This window comes from Heptranchias perlo, chromosome 42 (genome assembly GCF_035084215.1).
Source record: "Heptranchias perlo isolate sHepPer1 chromosome 42, sHepPer1.hap1, whole genome shotgun sequence".
NCBI lineage: Eukaryota > Metazoa > Chordata > Chondrichthyes > Hexanchiformes > Hexanchidae > Heptranchias > Heptranchias perlo.
The window spans coordinates 9,113,026-9,139,460 of NC_090366.1; the positions used below are offsets into that span (position 1 = coordinate 9,113,026).

At 45.9% G+C, this 26,435-nt stretch overlaps 1 protein-coding gene across 2 annotated transcripts; it reads left to right on the top strand.

Annotated features, from left to right (window-relative positions):
* Positions 1-1,812: 1,812 nt before the first annotated feature.
* On the top strand, positions 1,813-25,976 carry LOC137306169 (junctional adhesion molecule C-like). 2 transcript variants are annotated; one of them, XM_067975233.1, is made up of 8 exons: positions 1,813-2,394; positions 2,803-2,856; positions 9,800-10,165; positions 15,858-16,163; positions 18,885-18,935; positions 19,474-19,593; positions 21,730-21,761; positions 23,766-25,976. In XM_067975233.1, the coding sequence occupies exons 2-8, from the start codon at positions 2,805-2,807 to the stop codon at positions 23,874-23,876; spliced, it is 1,038 nt and encodes a 345-aa protein (XP_067831334.1). In that variant the 5' UTR covers positions 1,813-2,394; positions 2,803-2,804; the 3' UTR covers positions 23,877-25,976. The 2 variants fall into 2 exon arrangements, with proteins under 2 accessions (XP_067831334.1, XP_067831335.1); XM_067975234.1 differs by lacking the exons at positions 1,813-2,394; positions 18,885-18,935 and having other exon boundaries at positions 2,413-2,856.
* Positions 25,977-26,435: the final 459 nt, after the last annotated feature.

Consider the following 26,435-nt stretch of genomic DNA (forward strand, 5'->3'; position numbering starts at 1 on the left):
AGACACAAAGAATCAAATGAGACACCCCTCTTCTACCCACTAAGGCAAAATTTACCCCCAGCAAACCCCCATCACTCCATCCTAACATCCCCTCACAGAATCAGGCTTGAACCAACACGAGCGATGAAGGTGAAGAAATAATGAACTCAGTTTGAGTGATAGTCAGTGCAAGAACAAACCCCAGTGAGTCAGCAAAGCATCGCTCACCAACCTGACCTGCCCAGGACGTAGCTTGTCCAGTGACACCCACTGCCTGTACAAAAGGAAATCATCCAAGGCAAACTCCCGCACCCCGCTGTGACGGTGATTGCTCACTGCTGCCAACAAACTGAGTTCAAGAATTCCACCTTACAATGAGCCTTGACCCACCAGTCCACTGACAGTAGATGCAGCCGCTCGCCCCTCTCCCCCATCACACTTCCCCACCTCTGGCCACTTTCACTTGCCCTCAATTTGCCTCTTCCACCACGATCTCGCCCTTCCAACTCCAAACCCCTGCTTTCCGTGCTCCCACTGTTCTCCGCTTCCTCCTCGCACTCCACTAACCCTCGTCCCCATCCCTCCCCTGCACCCAAACCCCCCCCCCCCCTTCCGCCCTCCTGCCCTTCATGGCCGTTTCTGACTTACTCTCCGACGTTCCGCCCGATGATCTCTTCTTCCCCTCTCCCCATCTGCCCTATCGTGTCCCTCCTATTCACTTTCCCCTCTCCTCTTCTCCACGCCTCCATTCTCACGTCCTCTCTGCTCTTCCCCGTCCCACCCCTACACTTACATCATTCCCAAATTCATCTCCTCCTCGATCTCCACTCTCTCTCTACATCCCGCCTTCTCCATTCCCTGTCTCTCATCTTCCCTGTACCTCTCCCTTCCAATTCTCTCCGCTAATTCCCAACCTTCTCTCTGCCTCCTCTCCCCCTTTCGCTCCCAAATCCTCACTTCCCCCCTTCTCCCAGACTCACCTCTCTTCCCTCTCTTCCCTCCTCTCCAACGCTCCGACACTCTCACCCCTCCTCTCCCCTCCCCACCCCACCTCGCCTCGAAATTCCTCAGGCCTCCTCTCCTCTCCTCTAGCCCCCGACCTACCTGGATTGCAATGTGTATGCTATAACTGATATTATTTCGCTTTGTAGATGCGTTTCTGACCTGTATGATGTACTCAATAGCGCCCTGTGGAATATGGTGAATGGGCGCCACGTCAGGTGAACTCAAACATTCAGCTCCTCCAATATGTCGCTCAAGTGCCAAAATCTTTGGTCCTTATCAGACATTTGCCCTTCATTGTAGTTTTGAAATTACCGGTTTACATACTGGTGTATCCGCGCTTAACGCCTTTCCATGACGTTACTTTCAAAGCCACTTTATCATTGTAATTAATTCATTTCTGTGCAAGGGGTTTCATCTCCATCAAATGCAGGGAATCGACGATCTAATCTTTTATATCAACACCGCAAATGGTAAGTTCCAGGGAGACGTGTCATGGTCTTTCCAGGATATGAAAGATAAGAAGGCTTCTCAGTTTTGGCGCGGTTATTCACGTCCGTTCCTTGAGAGATAGAAGCAGACAGAGACAGAGGAATTCTGATCTGTTTCTCTGAGATGGATATGCTGCCACTGCCGGCTGGCCGTGACCAAAGCGGCTCACCAAGCAGAAGATAACCAGTTGAAGTTAGCGGATCAAACCTCCTGGGGTTTGAACCGTGAAGACAACGGTATTCAAAACCTGAGGAGAGCTTTCCCTCCAGTGGCGCTGTTTTTGGCGACTCTGTGAATAGCAAAATCGTCAAATTAATGTAAAAACGAAGTCGGTAGAAATCAGGAACAGTGGGCACCTTACCCACATTTAATGGTTTTAAAACGTTTCTTCGTGATATTGAGGTGATTCGGGCAAGGACCCATGTCTATTGCCCATCCCCGGTTGCCCTGAGAAGGTGGCGGTGGGAATCCTTGAACCGCCGGTGCCTTTGTGTTGATGCTGCCCCCGCCATGGTGTTGTGTAGCGAATTCCAGGACTGTGAACTAGCGCTGATAAAGGAGCGGCGATATATGTCCAAGTCAGGATGGTCTGTCGCTTATGGGGGATAGTGTTCACATCATCCTGCTGCACTTGTCCTTCTTATTGGAAGAGGCTGTGGAGAAAGGAGGTGAGGTCAAGTAAGCTCGGTGTGATTCTGCACTGCCTGAAGTACAGAGCACATACCAGTGCGCAGGTGATAGAGGGAGGGCTTATTGAGTCCAGTGGCAGGGGCGCAGATCAAACAAACTTCGATCTCCTTGATTATATGAAGCTTCATGAGCGCTGGTGGGGCTGCAGCCACGCCGGCAAGTCGGAAGATTCCATAAGACTCTCCTGAATTGCGGTTTGTGGAGAGCGGAGAGAAATTGAGGGGTCAAGAGGTGAGTGACTGGTCGCAGAGGACTCAGCCTCTGCCCTGCACTTGCGGTCACTGTGTTGTTTACGCTCGGTCCAGTTCAGCTCCTACGCACTGATGACTCCCAAGAAGTTGTTGGGGTCCTGGCAATGGCGGTGCTGCTGAGGGTGTGGGGTGATGGTTGCGTCATTGACTTCAATGCAACTGAATTTTGGACGGCGCAATAACTGGCGGCCTCCGCGCAAATCGAATTTCACCCTGATGTCGAAAGGACTGTCTCTGGATTCCGTTTCGTGACTGAGGAAATGTTTACCAATATCACGTGATGGAGCCCAATATAGTTCCAAGAAACGGAAACGAGAAATTCATCTACTTTTGCTCAGAGACACGCTAGGCCATTTCCCCACACTTAATTTACACTCTTCACCAGCAGGTATGAAATGTCTCCTTCTCGGCGTCTCCCTTCTACTCGGCCTTTTAAATTCAGGTACGTTTCAAAATCAAACTCGCGTCTTTTTTCATTTATACAGTGAGAGTCATAGTCTCTTCCTCGCTCAGTTCTGTGCATAAATCTGTCCCTTTTGAGCACATCTGGAGTACTGTGTACAGTTCTGTACACCGCACCTTAGAAAGGGTACATTGGCCTTGGCAGCAGTGCAGAATCACCAGAATGTTACCAGGGCTCCAAGGGTGAAATTATAATGTGAGATTACATAAACTAGGCTTGTATTCTCTGGAATATAGAAAGCTAAAGGGTGATTTGATTGAGGTTTTCAGAATTTTGAAGAGGTGTATCATAGGATAGAGAGAGAGAAACATTTTCTGCTGGTGCGGGAGTCCAAGGCAAGGCAGCATAACCTGAAAATTAGAGCCAGGCCCGTCAGGAGAGAAGTTTCTTCACACAAAGGTTGGTAGAATTGTGGAACTCTCTCCCAAATAGCAGGAGATGCTAGCTCAGTTAATAATTTTAAACCTGACATCGATATATTTATTCTAGCCAAGGGATAGATTCCCAAGACCGGTTCAGTGGAGTTAGGGTACAGATCAGGCATGACCTCATTGAATGGCGGAACTGGCTCGAGGGGCTGAATGGCCTCCCAAGTTGCTGTTCCTATGGACGTATATTAATTCATGTTACGGTGTCAAAACGGTTGAAAGCGGCGTGTGTACATACTCTGTCCGCGAACACGTAATGCGATTTATGAAATTCCTCTCGATGCTCTTTTAAACTGACAAATGAGTGCAAATGTGACTTCCTTGATCAGACTGTCGAGTTGTGTCGAACGCGCCCTTCATTAAAGCGAGAGGCAAAGTCTTTGCTCGAACCCGCAGTCACTCGGTGCCCTTATTCGCTGACTTTACTATCAATGAAGAAGCAGCAACTTAATCTACAGGCAGATTTATTTCCGCCTGGGAAAACTTGACGTTGGACAAGGCAGCACATTTTGCAATTGTGATCTGAGCGGGGAGGCTCTGTAATATTCAGTGAAAAGGGAGAAGATGGCGTCGGGGTGGATTTCAGGAAGTTCTGTTTTCAGCCAATCTTCCTGCTTGGTGGTCGGAGCCGAGCCCCGCCATGGTCCTGTGAGGTGGTACCGCGTTATGGGATAACATGAAAACCATTAATTATACTATACCATCGTGGTAAAATAGGGGAGAGGGGAATTTCCTAAGACGTGTTAATGCGTTCACTAATATCGAATAGCGCGGTTAACAATTATTTTTTCCGACGACTGTTGTGAAATTAACTCCGTGACCGTTTTAGTAAAAAAATACAGTCCTTTCCATCCCAGTATGATCCAAACACATCACTCGTTAGGTTTGAAAATATTTCCCTGTTTACATGGGACCGACCCAGGCTCGGGGCAGGGGCAGAGACAGCAAGAAACTGTCAGCCTCTCAGTTCCGCTTTTTCTGACCACACAGGACACAGCTGTCAGTATCTGATAAAAAACACGACGTGCAGCAGATGGTTCAGTGTGCAACGTCTAAAGAGATGACCCAGATAATGAGAGACTGAGATCCACTCAATGCTGGAGTGTGGGGGATGGGGCGGCGCAAACAAGCTGAAATTTGCCCCTGGAATTTGGATTCTTCCACTAAAAGGGCAGCGCGTCACCAGGGAAACCTCGCATTGGTCCAAATATATTATAGCAACAATAACAGGCCCCCTGTAAGGTAGCGCCGGGACTGGGGCAGCACCAGGGAATTTGAAAGCTGGAAATTATTGTTTCAAGTTTAACACGGAACATACAAATTAAGAGCAGGAGGAGTCCATTCGGCCCCTCGAGCCTGCTCTGCCATTTGATAAGATCATGGCTGATCTGATTGTGACCTCAACCCTACTTTCCCGTCTACCTACTATAACCTTTGACTCCCTTGTTAATCAGGAATCTATCTAACTCAGTCTTAAAAATATTCAATGAGCCTGCCTCCACCTCTCTCTGGGGAAGGGAGTTCCACAGTCTCACGACCCTCAGAGAAAAAAAAATCTCCTCTTAAATGGGAGACCCCTTATTTTTAACTGTGGCCCCCAGTTCTGGTCTAGCCCACAAGGGGAAATATCCTCTCAGCATCGACCTTTTCTAGTCCCCTCAGGGTCTTACATGTTTCAATAAGATCACCTCTCATTCTTCTAAACTCCAGTGTATACAGGCCCAACTTGTCCAACCTTTCCTCATAAGATAACCCCCTCATCCCAGGAATCAGTCGAGTGAACCTTCTCTGAACCGCCTCCAAAGCAATTATGTCCTTTCTTAAATAAGGAGACCAAAACTGCACACAGTATTCTAGATGTGGTCTCACCAATGCCCTGTACAACTATAGCAAAACATCTCTACTTTTATATTCCATTCCCCTTGCAATAAATGATAACATTCCATTTGCCTTCCTAATCACTTGCTGCATCTGCATACTAACTTTTTGTGATTCATGTACTCGGACACCCAGATCTATCTGTACCCCAGAGTTCTGAAATCTCTCTCCATTTAAATAATATACTGCTTTTCTATTCCTCCTACCAAAGTGGACAAGTTCACATTTTCCCACATTGTACTCGATCTGCCAAATTTTTGTCCACTCATTTAACCTATCTATATCCCTTTGCAGACTCCTTATGTCCTCTTCACAACTTATTTTCCTACCTACCTTTGTGTCATCAGCAAATTTAGCAACCATATATTCGGTCCCTTCATCCAAGTCATTGTTATAGATTGTAAATAGTTGATGCCCAATCACTGATCTCTGTGGCACTCCACTCGTTACATCTTGCCAACCTGAAAATGACCCATTTATGCCCATTCTCTGTTTCCTGTTAGCTAACCAATCCTTTATGCATGCCAAAATGTTACTCCTTGAACTATGAGCTCTTATTTTATGTAGTAGCGTTTGATGTGGCACCTTGTCAAAAGCCTTCTAGAAATCCAAGTACACCACATCCACAGGATCCCCTTTATACACGTTACTTGTTACTTCCTCAAAGAACTCTAAGAAATTAGTCAAACACGATTTCCCTTTCGCAAAGCCGTGTTGACTTTGCCTGATTGCATTGAGATTTTCTAAGTGCCCTGTTATAACCTCCTTAATAATAGATTCTAGCATTTTCCCTATGACAGATGTTAAGCTAACTGGCCTGTAGTTTCCTGCTTTCTGTCTCCCTCCTTTCTTGAATAGAGGAGTTACATTCGCTATTTTCCAATCTGATGGGACCCTTCCAGAATCTAGGGAATTTTGGAAAATTAATACCAATGTATCTACTATCTCTGCAGCCACTTCTTTTAAGACCCTAGGATGAAGTCCGTCAGGACCTGGGGACTTGTCAGCTTTTAGTCCTAATAATTTTTCAAAACCCTTTCCCTGGTGATTGTAAATGTTTTAAGTTCCTCCCTCCCTTTCACCTCTTGATTCACAATTATTTCTGGCATGTAATTTGTATCCTCTACAGTGAAGACGGATGCAGAATATCTGTTCAATTCATCGGCCATTTCCTTATTCTCCATTATTAATTTCCCAGACTCACTTTCTAGAGGACCAATGCTCACTTTTCTTACTCTTTTCCTTTTTAAATATCTGCAGAAACTCTTACGATCTGTTTTTATGTTTCTAGCTAGCTTTCTCTCGTACTCTAATTTCTCCCTCCTTATTATTCTTTTCGTCATTCTTTGCTGTTTTTCATATTCTGACCAATATTCTGACATGCCACTAATCTTCGCAGAATTGTGTGCTGTTTCTTTCAATTTGATGCTATCTTTAACTTCCTTAGTTAGCCACGGATGGTACGTCCTTCCCCTAGAGTCCTTCTTTCTCACTGGAATGTATCTTTGCTGAGTGTTATGAAATATCTCATTAAATGTCTGCCACTGCATCTCTACTGACCAATCCCTTAAGCTAATTTCCCAGTTCACTTTAGCCGGCTCTGTCTTCATGCCCTCATAATTGCCCTTATTTAACTTTAAAACACTAGTCTTAGATTTACTCTTCTCTCCCTCAAACTGAATGTGGAATTCAATCATATTGTGATCACTGCTACCTAGAGGCTCCTTTATAATGAGGTCATTAATTAATCCTGCCTCATTACACATTACCAGATCGAGAATAGCCTGCTCTCTAGTTGGCTTTAGAACGTGCTGCTCCAAGGAACTGTCCCGAAAGCACTCTATGAACTCATCTTCCAGGCTACCTTTGCCAATCAGATTTTTACAATCTATATGTAGATTAAAATCACCCACGATTATCGCTGTTCCTTTCTCACAAGCCCCCATTATTTCTTCCTGTAACCCCTGTCCTACAGTGCGGTTACTGTTAGGGGGCCTATAAACTACTCCCAAAAGTGACTTCCTGCCTTTACTATTTCTTATCTCTACCCAAACTGATTCTACATCTTGGTCTTTGGAACAAAATCATTTCTCTATTATGCTCATGTCATCCTTAATTAACAGAGCGACCCCTCCACCTTTTCCAAGCGTCCTGTCCTTCCGAAATGTCAAGTACCCTTGAATATTCAGGTTCCAGCTTTTGTTATCTTGCAGCCATGTCTCTGTAATGGCTATCAGATCGTACATATTTATTTCTATTTGAGCTGTCAATTCATCCATTTTGTTACGAATGCTACGCACATTCAGACACAAAGCCTTTAGAGCTGTCTTTTTACTATTTTTGCAACCTCTAGCCTTATCTACTGGTGCACTCTTAAGTTTGCATGCTCTGACCCTTCCTACCACTCTCTGATTATCATTTCCCTCATTGCTACCTTGCTCTCTTGCCTTGTCTTTCTTTAATTTATCAAATCGTCCCTTACTTGATCCCTCGCCCCCACTATTTAGTTTAAAGCCTTCTCTACCGCCCTAGTTATACGGTTCGCCAGAACACCGGTCCCAGCATGGTTCAGCTGAAGGCCGTCCCAATGATACAGTTCCCATTTTCCCCAGTACTGGTGCCAGTGCCCCATGAATTGAAACCCGTTTCTCCCACACCAATCTTTGATCCACGAATTTAACTCTGTAATTTTATTTACCTTGTGTCAATTAGCTCGTAGCTCAGGTAATAATCCAGAGATTATTACCTTTGAAGTTCTGCTTTTTAATTTAGCCCCTAGCTGCTCATACTCCCGAAGCAGAACCTCTTCCCTCGTCCTACCTGTGTTGTTGGTACCTACATGGACCACAACAATTGGATCCTCCCCCTCCCACTGCAAGTTCCTCTCCAGCCCAGAGCAGATATCCCGAACCCTGGCCCCGGGCAGGCAACACAGCCTTCTGGACTCTCGTTCTCGGCTGCAGAGAACTGGGTCTATCCCCTGACTGTACTGTCCCCTACTCCCATTACATTCCTACTAACTCTCCCCGCTTGAATGGCTTCCTGTTCCATGGTGCCACGTTCAGTTTGCTCGTCCACCCTGCAGCCTCCGCTTTCATCCATTCAGGCTGCTAGCACCTCAAACCTGTTGGACAATTGCAAAGGCTGAGGCTCCATCACTTCTACCTTCTCGATCCCCTTACCCGCCTCGCTCGCAGTCACACCCTCCTGTCCCTGACCACTGACCAATTTAGACAACCTTATCCTAAAGGGTGTGACCGCCTCCTGGAACCGAATGTCCAGGTATTTTCCCCCTTCCTGATGTGTCGCAGTGTCTGCAGCTCGGCCTCCAGCTCAAGGACTCTGAGCCGAAGCTCCTCAAGTGGCAGACACTTACTGCAGACGTGTTTGCCCTGGAACACACTGGCGTCCAGGGGCTCCCACATTCTGCAGTCACTACACACCACCTGTCCTGTCATCTTTATTATACGTTAATTAATTTATTATTATTATTAATTAAATTTATAATTTATAAACCTACTAATCTCAATAAGCTTTACAACTGCTAATAAACCTTCTACTACTACTAAAACCTTACATTTATTAAGTTACACTTGTTTTATAAACGTGACAAATACTCACCAAACAATTTATCCCCGCTCTCGGTCTGCTGTTCAGGTCCGCCGCTGCTCTGCAGAAAAATTTAGCAAAACCAAGGCAAAGCAAAGCAGCACCTCCTTCCCCCAATTCACCGATCTCCTACACTTACCAAACTCTCAAGTTGATCACTCTGTGCCCGCTGCACTCACTGGCCCCTGTTTGTTACTCAGATGAGTCAGCACCGCTCTGCTACTGTTACAGGAACACAGTTAATTTAGCTAACTAATTAACTAACTGAAGCAGCCCTCCAGTAGGAGAGCTTGATTGTTTGTCTCCAATTAAGCCTGACAGACATTTAAAAATTTAAAGTTTAAAATGTAACTTAATCAGTTGATCTTACTTAAAAGCTAATAGCAATTACTAGTAGATTTTAAAAAGAGATTAACCCTTACAAAAGCGATTAACCCTTAAAACTCCCACACTTACCAACCTCTCAAGTTGCTCACTCTGTGCCCACTCAGAAACTTTTACCGTGTTTGTTTGGCGTTAATCCATCCAGTCATTTAACTGAAATTTGGTCTTTTTTCATTTGTTTTTAACGCATTAACGACTCAGTTAAACTATTGGACCGAGTAATGTCACATCAATGAGCTGAGCGCCTCTACTATACCATACGCTGAAGTAGATTTAAATATTTTGAGAGTTAGAGGCCGGCCAGCAGAGCATTGGAATAGTTGAGTCTCGAGGTAACAAAGGCATGGATGAGGGTTTCAGCAGATGAGCTGAGGGAGGGGCGGAGATGGGCGATGTTACTGAGGTGGATGTAGGCGGCCTTGGTGATGGGGAGGATATGGGGTCGGGAGCTCAGCTCAGGATCAAATAGAAAGCCGAGGTTGCGAACGGTCTGGTTCAGCCTCAGACAGTGGCCAGGGAGAGGGATGGAGTCGGTGACTCGCGAAGGGAGTTTGTGGGTAAAGGCGGATATTTATCCAGACGTGTACAATCCCGTTTAATCTCATACTTTGCTTCCTGTGCAGGTACCGCTCAGGATGAAGATGACCATGAGATTAGAGATAAACCCAGTCTGGTTCTTTCCAACGGGTCCAGTCCGGTTTTGCTGCCTTGTTCCGCCCCGTCTCCCGATCAGATTATTGAGGTTCAGTGGACATTTACACCTGCCTTGGGAAACGGTGGTGTGAGACTTTGTACAATTAAGAACGAGAAACCTCAGTGCAGCTCCCCGCAGTATCAAAATGTAAAACTGGCTGAGTCTAATGGTTTTAAGAAGGGGAATTACTCTCTTTGGTTCACGCCGACAAAGAGAGACGCTGGAAATTACCAATGCAATCTGTACGGTGAACTCCCGAACAAGGTGATAGAAACCTACGTGATGGTGATTAGCGGTGAGTTCCAAAACAATGATATCGTATAGTTATATCTGTAAGAGTGACTCTGATACAAACTGTTTCCCCATTTTACATCTTTGCACCAATAATCCATTAAACTCCGGTTCGTTAAATAACAGAATTTTGATTATTTGTTATGCGGACAAACGTAACATTAAAGCATTTTTACTGGGCAGGTTATTGTAACACTGTCAAAACCCCTTTTGTACAGCTAAATGCAATCACTCAGCAATTTACATATCTTTATTTGTGAACACTGTAAGAAATCCTGCATTTGCAAATAACGGGCCATACAGCTGTTTGAGGCCCGCTTCTATAAGATTGGTTTGCCCTGAGGCAGCGAATGCCAGCCCCGTCTACACTCAGGGACACCAGCCCTTGGGATAGTCTCTAAAAAGCAGTAACTATTGCAGCACCCCACATTAAATGACCCGATCGCATCTCCTGACCGCCCCCCGCCCCCGACCTCCCATCACCGAACCGAACTCTCGACCCGATCCCCAACATCGACCACCCTGATCCCCAATGCCCGACCGTGAACCCCATGATCGTTGGTCCGGGCCCAGGCCCGGACCGAGACCCCCAGCCTGGTCCTCGAACCAGGCCTCAATCCCCGATCCCTGAACCCAGGCCCTGACTTCCCACACCGGTCCCAGGCCACGGCCCCCTGACCCAGGTCCCGAGTCCCATCCTGTGCCCTATCCCCTAACCTAGTCCCAATATGGATAACTGATACAGGCCCCAATACCCCAACCCCAAAAGGCCCCAACACAAGACCCAGGCCCGCAGCCCGATTCCTGACCCTGATTTCTGACAACTGAGAAGCTGGCAGCTCCCAAAACATCGAGTTCTCATCACCGCGGGGGGTCTCTTAACACTCACTTTGAAATGAGGAGTGAAATGTCTGGAGAGCCTCGGGCCTCAGTATTCAGGGACAGAGATCGTAAACTGTGCCTTCTCCCCCTATGCCCCCAAATAGTGGCAACCCAATTGCGAGGCCATTTGCAGGTTTGCAGGCGTAAAACGGGCGCCAAAGCTTCCAATATGGCGGGCGGCGTGCGCGCACATTCTGAGACAGAAATGTGTATCCCTCCATATTGGTATGGACATCAAAAGAGGCGACAGGGCGCCCGCCTGAAACAGGCATTTGCATATGCAAGTAAGGAGCCTAAAATATGTTTGATGCACTTTAGCAAATTGGTTTGCCCTTAATTTAGCCAGTTGCATTCAGGAAAACATGTCTACACGCGGCCTAACCAGGGCTTCTTAACGGGAATGCTGGAGGCTGCAACCAGAAAACACTTTCCAGAATATGGAGCTGGCAGGTACACTTCTGTTCCTCCTGGCCCCACGCTAAAACCATGGGCAGATGCTGGCCACTGCTTGCCCCCTTGATCACGGCCCCCACCCCTCACATGAGCCCCCCTCGCCTCCACTCGATTTCCTTCTCTTCCGGTCGCTCCCTCCTCTTGTAAGACCTACCGGAGGGCCATTTTTCTTTTAGTGGCTTTGTCTACCTTCGCTGTCACTTTCAAGGAATGAAGAGGTGAAAATGGTCTCTGCCGAAAACGTGAAATGGGCGGTAGCGAATTGGGGTTCTGTTTCATGGAGCCCAAATTTCCATTTTCATTGACTTCACCCCCAATGTGTTCAGTCCCTAGGTCTCTCTGTCACACAACTCCCAATCATTTCAATTGATTACCTCCGTTTGTTCTTTGTTTCTCTTCACCAACTGCATCACCTCATATTCTCCCCATTAAATTGCATCTGCCACCTATTACCACCAGCCTTAGTAGCACCATCACATTGCCTTTCGTCAGTCCATCCTCATGAGTCTTATCCTCACTTCACTGTACATGTAAACAGTAACGCCAAATCCAGAACAAAAACAGATTAAACCAACAACTCAAATCCATCTGTATCTAATAGTTAACTGCAATAATTAAGGATCGCCCTTGTGCAAGCCCTTATTGCCTTTCTCCAGTGCTCGTTTTGTGACTCTTTTGCTCCAACGACATGTTCCCCAGTGCCTACAGCTGGTAAGGAGTTGCTGAGCTTCCATTAAGAACACTTGAGATGGCCGTAGTTGGCAACTACGAGCAGCTGTGGGTCATGCGGGCCCGGCTACAGACTGCAGCATCTCGGCGTGGGCTGGGGCAGTCTGGCCCTAATGGCTGTGTGGCACTAATAAGGGAACTGGTGGAGAGGGTGGTGGGTGTGCAGTCATCCTGAGTGGGGACAACAGGTGCCTCTCCCTTGGAACCAAGACCACTCACGTGGGACTGCGTCTCAGCTCTGAGCGAGAACAGAATGCAGGACAAACGCAACACAAGCGCCCAGAGCCAGGATTACAACTGCCTGGTCTTCCATTGTGGCAGTGTTAACTGCCAAGGAATCTGTCAGATGTGTCAACAGAGCTTCCATTAGGGTGAGAAGCACTGTCGTGTTCATGAAGCCGGCCACTGGATCGATGTGGGGCAGAATGGTCCCCATGCTCTGCGCTGTGCCTTGAGACAAGTTCGAGCTGGACTGCTTCATGCTCTGAGCCATTGTGTACCAGTCGCTGGCGGGCTGCCCAGTGCACCCAGCATTTCCTGGTGGATGTCCATCAGCCTTCTTTGGTAACGTTTCATGTTGACCACAGTCTGACGGCCTTGTTTTTTTTTATTCGTTCATGGGATGTGGGCTTCGCTGGCGAAGCCGGCATTTATTGCCCATCCCTAATTGCCCTTGAGAAGGTGGTGGTGAGCCGCCTTCTTGAACTGCTGCATTCCGTGTGGTGAAGGTTCTCCCACAGTGCTGTTAGGAAGGGAGTTCCAGGATTTCGACCCAGTGACGATGAAGGAATGGCCGATATATTTCCAAGTCGGGATGGTGTGTGGCTTGGAGGGGAACGTGCAGGTGGTGTTGTTCCCATGTGCCTGCTGCTCTTGTCATTCTAGGTGGTAGAGGTCGGGGCTTTGGGAGGTGCTGTCGAAGAAGCCTTGGCGAGTTGCTACAGTGCATCCTGTGGATGGTGCACACTGCAGCCACAGTGCGCCGGTGGTGAAGGGAGTGAATGTTTAGGGTGGTGGATGGGGTGCCAATCAAGCGGGCTGCTTTGTCCTGGATGGTGTCGAGCTTCTTGAATGTTATTGGAGCTGCACTCATCCAGTCAAGTGGAGAGTATTCCATCACACTCCTGACTTGTGCCTTGTAGATGGTGGAAAAGCTTTGGGGAGTCAGGAGGTGAGTCACTCTGCGCCGAATACCCAGCCTCTGACCTGCTCTTGTACCCACAGTATTTATGTGGCTGGTGCAGTTAAGGTTCTGGTCAATGGTGACTCCCAGAATGTTGATGGTGGGGGATTCGGCGATGGTAATGCCTAGTCGTCCGATGCCGGGTGATCCGTCTGGTTTTATTCTTATTATGACTTTTTTTAAGCGCGATTTAATAACTTAGTGGCTTGCTAGGCCATTTGAGAGGGCGATTAAGAATTAACCACATTGCTGTGAGTCTGGAGTCACATATGGGCCAGACCGGGTAAAGACGGCAGGTTTCCTTACCTGAAGGACATTAGTGAACCAGATGCGTTTTTATGACAATCCGGTAGTTTCATGGCCACCATTACTGATGCTAATATTTTAAATCCTGATTTTATTTCATTAATTGAATTTAAATTCCCCAGCTGCCGTGGCGGGATTTGAACTCATGACTCCGGATTATTAGTCCAGGCCTCTGGATTACTAGTCTAGTAACATAACCACTATGCTTCCGTACCCCAAAAAAGGAGGTCTATCCTGCTACGGATGGTCCCGTCTGGCCTGGACCAGGTAAATCTCTGCGGCGCCCCATCTGCAGGGTTGCTGAAGACATCTTGAAGCTTTTCGTCTTTCACCACCTCCATCAGGAGTTTGGAAGTTGTGTCCAGTATTCCGCCGCCTCTGCTGGATCGTTCCAGCCGCATCGATGATGCAGTTGAAGTCTCCAGCGAGAACGATCGGACTGGAGGTCGCCAGCATTATCAGGAGATGCTGGTAGGCCTCCGTCCGCTCGCTCCTGAGGGTCAAGGCGTCCACATTGATCAGCCAGAATGGAGCACTCTTGTACTGAACGTTTGCTACAAGCAGGCAGAACCCTCACCACCACCTGAACCTTGGTGATGGTGAATTGGCCTCCTTGCAGCAGAATCCCGAGGCCTGAGGAACGGCTATCGTTGCCTCCCGACTCGATCGACTGCCCCTGGGTCCACATGTGTCACCACTGCTGGTAGTTATTGAGGTGCAGGATCCCGTACTCCTGCAAGAACAGCAGGTCCCTCTTGACCCTGGACAGGTAGTCCAAGGCTGTCGCACATTGGATTGTCGATTTGATACAACGCACGCCTTTGAATGCCGTTTCATAGAATCATACAGCACAGAAGGAGGTCATTCAGCGCGTTGAGTCTGTGCCGGATCTCAGCAAGGGCAATCCAGCTAGTCCCACACCCCGCTCCTTCCTCGTATCCTGCTCATTTTTTTCCCTTCAAGTATTGATCCCGTTCCCTTTTGAAGGCCATGATTGAATCTGCCTCCAGCACCCCCTCGGGCAGTGCATTCCAGATCCTAACCGCTCGCTGTGTAAAAATGTTTTTCCTCATGTCACCTTTGGTTCTTTTGCCAATCACCTTAAATTTATGTCCTCTGGTTCTTGTCCCTTCCGCCAATGGGAACAGTTTCTCTCTATCTACTCTGTCTGGACCCTTCATGATTTTGAACACCTCGATCAAATCTCCTCGCAACCGTCTCTGTTCCAAGGAGAACAACCCCAGCTTCTCCAGTCTATCCACGTAACTAAAGTCCTGCATCCCTGGAATCATTCTAGTAAATCTCTTCTGGACCCTCTCTGAGGCCTTCACATCTTTCCTGAAATGCGGTGCCCAGAACTGGACACAATACTCCAGTTGTGCCCGAACCAGTGTTTTATAAAGGTTCATCATAATCTTACTTGCCTTTGTACTCTATGCCTCTATTTATGAAGCCCAGGATCCCATATGCTATTTTTTAAAACTGCGTTCTCAACCTGCCCTGCCACCTTCAATGATTTGTGCACATAAACCCCCAGATCCCTCTGTCCCTGTACCCCTTTTAGAATTGTACCATTTAGTTTATATTGTCTCTCCTCGTTCTTCCTACCAAAGTGTATTACTTCGTACTTTTCTGCGTTAAATTTGATCTGCCCATGTCACCAGCCTGTCTGTATCCTCTTGAAGTCTATCACTATCCTCCTCACTGTTCACTACCCTTCCAAGTTTTGTGTCATCTGCAAATTTTGAAATTGTGCCCTGTACACCCAAATCCAAGTCATTAATATATATCAAGAAAAGCAATGGTCCCAGCACCGACCCCTGGGGAACACCACTGCACACCTCCCTCCAGTCCAAAAAACAACCGTTCACCTCTACCCTCTGTTTCCCGTCACTTAGCCAATTTCATATCTCCCGTCCCAACTCAAAACAGGCCAATGAATAATGGATGTCGCGCTGGTTGCAGATGAATTATTTTAATGAGGTCCCAGCACGAATTTAATGTGGTTCTTGGGACCATGTGAAGATGCGCGTGAAACATGCGCACATTCCCCCTGCTCGTAATCGACAGTGATTGAAATTCTAGACCACGATTTAATTTACGATGGCTTTTATCAATTTAACCGATTATTCTTTTTCCACAGTGTCTGTGACCCCGGCCGGCCCAATTCCCCTGGGAAGCTCCGTCAGCCTGACCTGTGAGATGTCCGACCCGTCCTATTTTAACAGCATCGACTGGAAAATTAAAAACACCAAAATAACTGGGGGAAGGTTTGAAATCCAATGGAAACGGAACAGAACGCTGATTCATAAAGACAAGCGACACAAGTTCGACTTTAGGAGTTTAAACATCAGCAAATTTCAACCCAGCGATGTGGGACGCTACACGTATACTATAAAGATCAAGAATGGAATGTCTTGCTATTATAACCTCCTCTTGGAGATAGCAGGTTAGCCCACATCTCAAACAATACTTCCATTGGCCAGGGATCATTCACAATTTCCATAAATGTCTTCCCAGTTTCACGTTTGGAACATGCTGTCAGCAGACTGCTCTGTCATAGAAACAGAAAATAGGAGCAAGATTAGGCCATTCGGCCCTTCGAGCCGGCTCCGCCATTCAATACGATCATGGCTGATCCTCTTTCTCAATACCATCTTCCCGCTCTCTCCCCATACCCCTTGATGCCTTTTGTGTCTAGAAATCTCTCTCTCTCCTTCTTAAATATATTCAGTGACTTGGCCCCCACAGCCTTCAGTGGTAGAGAATTCCACAGGTTCACCACCCTCTGAGTGAAGAAATATCTCCACATCTCAGTCCTAAATGTCCTACCCCGCATCCTGAGACTGTGACCCCTCATTCTGGATTCCCCAGCCAGGGGAAACATCCTTCCTGCATTTAGTCTGTCTAGCCCTGTCAGAATTTTATACGTTTCAATGAGATCCCTTCTCATTCTTCTAAACTCGAGTGAATACAGGCCGAGTCGACCCAAACTCTCCTCGTACGACAGTCACACGTCCTGCATGGTGCTGAGCTCCCCGGGTGCTGTTCTGGTTCCTCACACCGAGCTTACTGATGATTAATCCATTGCTCTACCTCCTTCAGTAATGAAGAGGGAGCAGAACCTTTGAAGGGTCAGGGGGTGAGTCGATCATCGCACAGTACCCAGACAACTTGTACCCACGGTTTTCTCATTAAGCTCTGGTCAATGGTGCCTCCCAGAATGTGAACACTCTCTCCATGGCTGTAACTATCTTCATACAAGCCAACAGGGTGATTACTCCGATATGGAGAGAGGGTCCGATGGGCTCCCACAATCTGCACCGGAATATGGATCTTTCACTAAATGGGCAGCACCTGACAGGCGGGCCCACGCATTGGTCCAGATATGACAGAAACACGAAACCACGTCCTGTTGTAAAGTAGCGGCGGCTCTAAGACTATATCTGCAGGATCCATTTACAGACTGAAAGCACCTGACATACTGAGAGAGAGAGAGCTCTTTCCATGTGTACACATGGCGGAGCTCACTGTTTGAAAACTGGAAATTATTGTGTTCAGTTGAACGGTGGCAAGTCTGCCGTGTTTATTGCATGGTGTCACCGTGTCCAAATTTTTAACTGAATTTTGAACTCTATTTTGAAAAGTGGCGCTATTTCAACAGATCAACACCGCCCTTAAATTATTGGACTGAAGAATATCAATTAATGAGTTCCTTACCCGTACTGCGCTGTTTTATGTTGAAGTGTTTTCAGCGTTAATGGCGTGTGACTTGGAGGGGAATCTGGGGGTGATGCTGTTCCCATAACATTTCTACTCCTGTCCTGCACCGTGCTGGTGGACATGTGGAGGGAGGTGCTGTCGTTTAATGAGTTGCGACAGTGCGTCCTGTCGATCAGACATACCCCTGGCACAGTGCACCGGTGGTGGAGGGGTTAGATCTCGAGTCCATGGGGTATTGATCAGACGACCTGTTCTGTCCTAAAAGCTCTCCCGTTTGTTGAGTTTTGAACCAGCACCAACTCAAATTGGAGGTGGGTGTTGCATCACACTCGGGATTTGAGCCTTGTAGATTACTAGTGAGGCTTTAAGAAATCAGGAAGTGAGCCACCTATCGCAGGGTGCCCAGCCCCTGTCCTGCTCGTCAAACAGTGTTCACAGGGCGGGTTCAGTTCTGCTTCTGGTTATTGATGATCTACGAGTTATTGATTGAGGCCGGACCCGGCAATGGTTTCGCCATTGAGGCTCAGGGGAGCTAGATGGGCTTTCTCTTGCCGTAGATGGTCATTATTTGGTAGTTAAGTGACGTGAATGTTACCGTTCATTTGTTAGACCGAGTTTTAATGGGCTGCTTCATTACCTGGGGGGTTTGTGATTGGGGCTAAACACTGTAGAATCGCTAGTGAGTGATCCCACTCCTGATATAATCACGGAGGGAAGGTCATTGATGATGTAGATGAAAATAGACCCAGGTGATTGCCTTGAGAAACCCCTGCAGTGATGTCACGGGTGGTGAAGATTGGCTTCTGTCAGCTTCCATCGTCTTCCCATGTGTCCGGTGTAATTCGGACGGTTTCCCCTTGACTCCCATTGACCTCCCTCTTTGGAGGACTCCAAACTCGATCCAATGCTGCCTTGTTCAAAGGGCAACTACTCTCACTGGTTTAAAAGAGATAACCACAACCTATTGGTAGATAACATCAGATGTTCTGATACACAGATGTGACACACGTTCCCAGTTTAGACGTTTGAACACCAGTAGGAAAATAATTGGACATAAATTGTGACCCACAATGAGCACAGCAGAATGCATCTCTCAGCCCGTTAGATCTCACTGTTGTCCCATTGTCCGTGGGTGCGGGCTATCTTGGAGCCAGCTGCCTCGTGATTGGGGTTCACTCTTTGAAGGCAATAATCGATAGAATCACCTCTCAATCCCTGAGATGTGGAAGGTTCTATATATTGCCCATCCCTGGTTACACGGAGGGCTGTAAGAGTCAACCACGTGATGTAGGACTGGAGTCACATGTAGGCCATGTCCTCCCTGAAGGGCATGAGTCAACCATTTGTGTTTTATGATATTTAATCAGCCTTTATGTACATTTTCATCACCGGTGTCCGTTTCCATGAAATACCCTTCCTCGTGTTAGTTTGTTCATCTTTTCCATAGGACCTGCACCGACTTCGGTCACCACAAAGTATACTACGGCAGGAAAACCAGGTAAAACTTTAATCTCATCAAACACACATTTCCTTTCTGTTTCCCTGCCTTGTTGCTAATTGCACCCGATGGAGTGAAAGGCTAATGTGGTTTGCAGTGAACAGATGTTTGCTTTCAGTGGGGTAATTTGAACTTTGACCCAGAGTGTAAAACGAGCGATTTCGGATTCTCCAACTCGCCCGAACTTCTATTATACCGCATGGCCCACAGCGAAGATTTACCCCTTGGCTCACCTGGAGTATTTAAATGATGGAGGTCCAATTTCGGGCTGACCTCGGGCCTCTCATGCAGCGTCAAGTCTGGGCTTAAAAATGGCCGAGACTAATTTCCACCGCAATGAATTCTCATCATAACAGGTCACAGAGACATTTGCAATATTCATTGTGACATAAAAAGCAGGACCAAAAATAGTGACAAAAGTAACATTGGTAGACACAACGTCATAGTGCACTGATACGAATATTATACATGTTTAATATTAGATATGGTTAGTTAGTTGGACTTTGTGCTTTTTTAAATTGAGACGGTTTTTTCACAGCTTCACCCAAGAATTCAAAGAAAAGCATCATCATCACAGGTGCTGTAGTCGGAGTGGTGTTGGTTGTTCTTGCCTTGATTATCATAAGCTTGCTGATCAAAAGAAAGTGCAAACCAGCAGGTAAATATGACAAAAATAACATATAAATCCAATAGCTGCACAGCCTACAGGTATTTCCACTCAATGCTGGCATTTCAATGTTCTACCTCTCTACTTTTCATCTTTCGTCTGGGTCTTACTGTCCGTTCTGTTCTCAACTGGAACTCTTACATTTTCTCCATGGGGAAAACTTTTCTCATTCCTGTCAACCATTTGCATTCAGATCCAAAATCCCCCCCCACTCCTTTATGTGTCGGAGTGTCTCTAACTCTCCCTCCAGCTCAAGCTCTATGCCGGCGTGCCACAGGGCAGAGACATTCCCTGCAGATGTGGCAATCCGGGACAGTCTCACTGTCCACAAACTCCCACATATTACAGTCCCGACACATAGCCTGTACTGCCATTTCTAGTCTTTACTTATTTATTTGTAGTAATTTAATTCTAGAAAGAATAGAATTGCTTGAGATCGAGGTTATATTTAGTAGACGGATTCAGCTTGATTTCAGGTTAATTTGTAACTAATTAGTCTCGTTTATTAACTTCTTTATTTTAGAATCCCCTTAACTCCTATTTATTATTTATGTATATCAGATTTTTATTTAGTACAATCCTGATCCCTTTAACGTTGGTATCCTCTATTTAGTTAATTTTATCCTCTTAGATCTAATTAATTACTCTGATTATTTATTTCGATATTTACTTATTTACTTTGCCCCTTCACTTAAATGATTTAGCCAAGCTAGATCTTCTCTTCCATTAACTTGAACACAAAGTAAAATCAGGCCTAGTGCATAATGGACGGTCAATTCGATAGCGCCCATTTTACACTGTCATCCAAAGTTAACATTTCCAAATCTCTGCTATCCTTGTCGATCTAGGGGGAGATATGACGAAAGCCATTGCGGTGACTGATCGTCTAAGTTTCTCTTCCTTTGGTTGAGGTGGTCAGCTTTGGTTCAGTGCTGTCCTACGGTGGAAAGGATGAGAACAGGAACTAAGGCGCTGCCGACATCAATGACTGCAATTGACTGTGGTCTTACTTGCGGCTTAGCACTGTTGGACCACTATCTTGCTGAAAGACAAATAGGTGTTTTTCATTGCATGTACTGTCAATGTGGATGATTCCTGTCTCTCCTTAAAGCCACAGGTATTTGCATTGCAGCAAACAAGAAACAGGGCTGTGATTAATATTTTGGAGCAGGTGAACAGCAATTTTAGGGATTTATGTGTCCTTCAGTTCCACTGTCATAATTATATTACACATAGCATTAGGTTTTAATTCCAATAGCAACATAGGAACAGGAGTAGGCCATTTAGCCCCTCTAGCCTGTTCCGCCATTCAGATCATGGTTGATCTGTGACCCAGCTCCATACACCCGCCTTAGCCCCATATCCCTTAATACCTTCGGTTAACTAAAATCTATCAATCTCAGATTTAAAATTAACAATGGAGCTAGCATCAATTGCCATTTGCAGAAGAGAGTTCCAAACTTCTCCCACCCTTTGAATGTAGTAGTGTTTCCTGGCTCTAATTTTTAGGCTATGTACCCTAGTCCTAGACTCCCCAAACAGTGGAAATATTTTCTCTCTATCTGCCCTATCAGTTCCCCTTAATATCTTGAAAACTTCGATCAAATCACCCCGTAATCTTCTACATTCCAATAAATACAATCATGGTTTGTGTAATTTCACTTCGTAAGTTAACACTTAGAGTCCAGATATCATTCTAGTAAATCTACGCTGTACTCCCTCAAAGGCCAATATATCCTTCCTACGATGTGGTGCCCAGAACTGCTCACAGTACTCCAGATGTGGTCTATCCAGGGCTTTGTATGGCTGTAGCATAACTTCTACCCCCTTGAATTCTAGTCCTCTAGATATAAAGGCCAGTATTCCATTAGCCTTTTTGATTATATTCTGTACCTGTCCATGACATTTTAATGATCGATGACCCCTAAGTCCCTTTGGACCTCCACTGTTTCGAGCTTTTCACCATTTAGAAAGTTCTCTGATCCAGTAACTGACTTAAGTTTTACAGCTTTAAAGATTATTGATTAAATCTGTTTAGATTTAGACAATGTCCAGTATCAAACCCAGGTTCCTGTGCTGGATTCCAATTTATTGACCAATGCATTTTCTCTCTCGTTTCTTGTTTAGTTTTTGTGACAACAGCACAAAATGCGGCTCAAGTAAGTTTTTATTTTCCATTTCTTTATATTGTTATTGTTGTGAAATGTCGGTGAACTGATTGTTAATATATCAGTGGTGCAAGTGGGAGTGAGATGATAAAGATAGGCAGAGAATTGAATGGATATTGGAAATAGGGAATGTCAGGGAATGTTGGATGCACCCAGCCAACCCATCCACCGTCTAAATCAAGAATCAACTCCAGACGGAAAGAATACCATCTCTAAATGGTCTTGGTTTTACCCTAAAATACTCACCGTGAATACCCTAGCAACCATGCACCGTTCAGAAGCCATAAAGCTCATCAAACTTCATACAAACCCTCAACCTGAATATTTTATGAAACGTTTGGAAAAAAGAATCTAGTCTCCATCCAGAGACTCTCATATTCAGCGTTAAACGTTTTAACCCCTAGCTGATGTATGTGATATGATACATTAAAAATAAACTATAGTAGACAATATGGACGTCTAAACAGCTGATAATTAGATACAATAAGGCAGCTACCTCCAAGTTAGAGTAGACTTATTCTACAGCCTCTCTCTCTAGCCTCCCCTCACTAGTTTACAGTACGTCTATGCACACTCAGAGATCACACTATAAACACCAACCACTGTGCTACCCACTAGCACTCAATTATAGAAAGCTCTCTCACTCACCAGTCCTGAACCTGTAGTTTAAACCGAACATCAGTGCGGAAATCCGAATCAGGCCAGGGCTGCCTCCTTTCATCCACTCCAGCAACCCCATGCGGAGATAGATGGCAATGTCAGTATGATCAGTGAATGTACCAGCAGTTTAACTGCGCTTATGTTGATTTCACAGTGATTTATTTAATTAAGAATGAATGTCATGCCGTGTATATCCTGTTTGCGGTGAGTTCCTGCCCCAGAACTCCCTTTGGCACAACTTGAAGCCTGGTTTTAAAACAATCATTTTCATGATAAAGTATTTTACTGACTGAATAATATTGTCACTGGGCGACTATAGTTTAAGAACTCCTCTCGTCACGGTGTGTAAGGACCCGGTAAAACGATTTGTGGAGAATGCAGTTCATTATTTCCAGAAAATTCACGAAAAAAATCATTAAGATTTCACTGAGGCCTGATGAAGATTTTCTAAATAGGAGCGTACAGGACAAGAGTGATGATAAATTTGTGAACTACAATGTTTGGCTGCAGTCAGAGTACTGCACGCAGATTTGGTGCTGCATTATAGAAAGGACCTTAAAAACCTATAGAACTAGAGTGTAGATTCGCCAAGATGGTGCCAGGGATGGGAAACTATAGTTATGAGGAGTGATTGGAGAGACTGGGAGTATTTCCATTGGAGAAGATAAGGCTAAGCGAAGATTTAAGTGATTTTAAAAAAATGATGCAAGATTTTGATCAAACGAATAGGTAAAGTCTTTTCCCCCCCAGTTGATAAGTAAGTGATTGAGAGGGCCTCCATTTAAAAATGTAACTAAACGAGTGAAGAGACGAGAAAGAGGTTCGGAGCAAATGGTTTATACAGAGTGGTGTTGGAGCACGGATGCGTTATTACAGGGAGTGGTTGAGGCAGAGATCATTGAATCCTTTAAGGAAAATGGAAAAGTGTTAGAAGTAGAGGGAGATAAAGGGTTAAAGAGAAAGAGAGAGAGCCGGGCAGTGCGTTTAGCAAAGAGCTGGCACGTACATGATGGCCCGAATGGCCTCCGTCTGTGCTGTAAACTGAGCAGCAGAAATCTTCACAAATGCATTTATATTGTGGAGAGACATAGTGGTCAGAAAAGCCTGTATACGTTTATTAAAGATGTATGTTCATATCAAGCTGTTGTTTCAACTTCCACAACACATCAGAGTCCTTGAAATGTCCTGATTGCCTTGTTGTCGTTCTACCAACGATCGAATAATAACTCCGCTGAAAGTTGGACTCCAAAGTTAGTTCCACTTAAATGAGAAAGTTTCGCCCGAATTTGCGGATGACCGGAATATTTACTCCGCCTTCCTGTTCTTTTGGTGCAGGATGATGAGGTTAATTATGCAACAGTTAATCTGGATGCGCTCGGCAATCCCCGGGGAAGAGTCAACCGTTCGTCAGAAGCCGCCGTCTACGCCGAGATTAAACCAAACTAGTGGGACGTTGCCAGCGAGAGACGCCTGTCATTGTTCGCACGGCTCCGGACTGAACATCTCTCAGAGTTACCGTCAGTTATAATTAACGCTGCGTTACTGTAAAATTGGAGAATAATTGCTGAGTGTGCGCTCGGTGTTACAAAGTGGTAAAAGTGTTTATAAAGAAGCCTTTACAATTTCGCTACATCTAACCCACAAAGAGGGGCCGAGGGGGATATCCCTCTCCCCGTCTCACCATCTGTTGGTTATATTGTAACAATAACATGAGTTCCTGTGCTCATTATTTCTGGTGAAATTGTAAAATTGTCCTCAAATAATGTATTTGAATTCTTCTCCACTTACTTTTCTCTCTTGCACCAGCTTGCAAATATTTGCTTCTATTTAATTCCCTTCAGTTTAATTCTAATGGGAGACACATCCGGTTATTCACTCTCCCTTCCCTGTGTCCGTTTCTGCACAGACCATAAGAGCATAAGAAATAGGAGCAGCAGGAGACCATTCGGCCCCTCGAGCCTGCTCCGCCATTCAATCAGATCATGGCTGATCTTTGACCTCAACTCCAATTTCCCGCCCCATCCCCATATCCCTTGATTCCCTTAGTGAACAAAAATCTATCGATCTGAGTCTTGAATATATTCAATGACTGAGCATCCACAGCCCTCTGGGGTAGAGAATTCCAAAGATTCACAATCCTCTGAGTGAAGAAATGTTTTCTCATCTCGGTCCAAAATGGCCGACCCCTTATCTTGAGACCATGGTGTTAATGCAGCATCACACGTTCATCTTAATGAGGCTGATGACCATGTAAAAATACCATAAAAGGGGGGCTAATTTCAACAGTGGCCGCGTAACCGAGAGAGTAGGTGACTGAAAGTGGTGTCTAGTCACTCAACATCTTGTTTACGCTGACTTTCTGGTGTCCGCAGTGCGGGTGAGGGCCTTTAGATGGGCAGCCGGAGCGCCCACTTGTTTCATGGCATATCACCATTTTAAGGATTCAAATCGGGGTCCCATCATGTACATAGGACCCCAATTGCAATTTTGTGGTACAAATGGGAGGGTGGGCTATCCCAGGCAGGCAACAGCCCCCTAGGGTCACTGTGGAGCACTCCTGGTCCTACTGGCTGCATATGACTATAAACTATAATAGAAATTATGCCTCATTGTGGGCAGCTGCAGGCTGGACCACACAAAACCCTGGAAACCTGAACATCTGGAAGAGATGGTCAAACAGGCCTTGGGCCCCCTCATTAACATATGCAATGGTCCTAATGCCACTTATGGTGGCCTTCTGACTCGCCTGAATGTCGTTCGAGGGCAATTTGGCGTCCGACATATTTCAGGCATTCTTGGGGGTGGGGGTCAGAGCCCCGCGAAATTGGTCCTTTTTGCTAACCTCCCGCCGCCTCCTTTCACACCCAGAATATTAAGGCGTTGTGTAAATATGTTCCTTGTGTAAAGGTGTTCCCTGTTGTGCATTATGCAACAGTTAATCTGGATGCGCTCTGCAATCCCCGGGAAAGAGTCAACCGTTCAGCAGAAGCCGCCGTCTACGCCGAGATTAAACCAAACTAGTGGGATGTTGCCATCGAGAGACGCCTGTCATTGTTCGCACGGCTCCGGACTGAACATCTCTCAGAGTTACTGTCAGTTATAAATAACGCTGCGTTACTGTAAAATTGGAGAATAATTGTTGAGTGTGCAATCGGTTTTACAACGTGGTAAAAGTGTTTATAAAGAAGCTTTTACAATTTCGCTACATCTAACCCATGAGGGGGAAATATCCCTCTCCCCGTCGCACCATCTGTTGGTTATATTGTAACCACAACATGAGTTCCTGTGCTCATTATTTGTAGTGAAATTGTAAATTTTTCCTCAAATAATGTATTTGAATTCTTCTCCACTTACTTTTCTCTCTTGCACTAGCTTGCAAATATTTGCTACTATTTAATTCCCTTCAGTTTAATTCTAATGGGAGACACGTCCGGTTATTCACTCTCCCTTCCTTGTGTCTTTTTCTGCACAGACCATAAGAACATAATAAATAGGAGCAGGAGTAGGCCATTCGGCCCCTCGAGTCTGCTCCGCCATTCAATCAGATCATGGCTGATCTTCTACCTCAACTCCACTTTCCCGCCCGATTCCCATATCCCTTGATTCCCCTAGAGTCCAAAAATCTATCCATCTCAGTCTTGAATATACTAAGCGAGGGGGTGGGCATATGAAAGTGGTCTCTGGTCACGAGGGGGAGAGAGAGAAACAGACAGAGTAACATGAGGGAGAGACTGAGAAAGAGACTGAGTAAACCAGGGAGAGACAGAGAAAGAGACTGAGTAAACCAGGGAGAGAGAGAAAGAGACTGAGTAAACCAGGGAGAGAGAGAGAAAGAGACAGAGTAAACCAGAGAGAGAGAGAAAGAGACTGAGTAAAACAGGGAGAGAGAGAGACTGAGTAAAACAGGGAGAGAGAGAGAAAGAGACTGAGCAAACCGAGGAGAGAGAGAAAGAGACTGAGTAAAACAGGGAGAGAGAGAGAGACTGAGTAAACCAGTGATAGAGA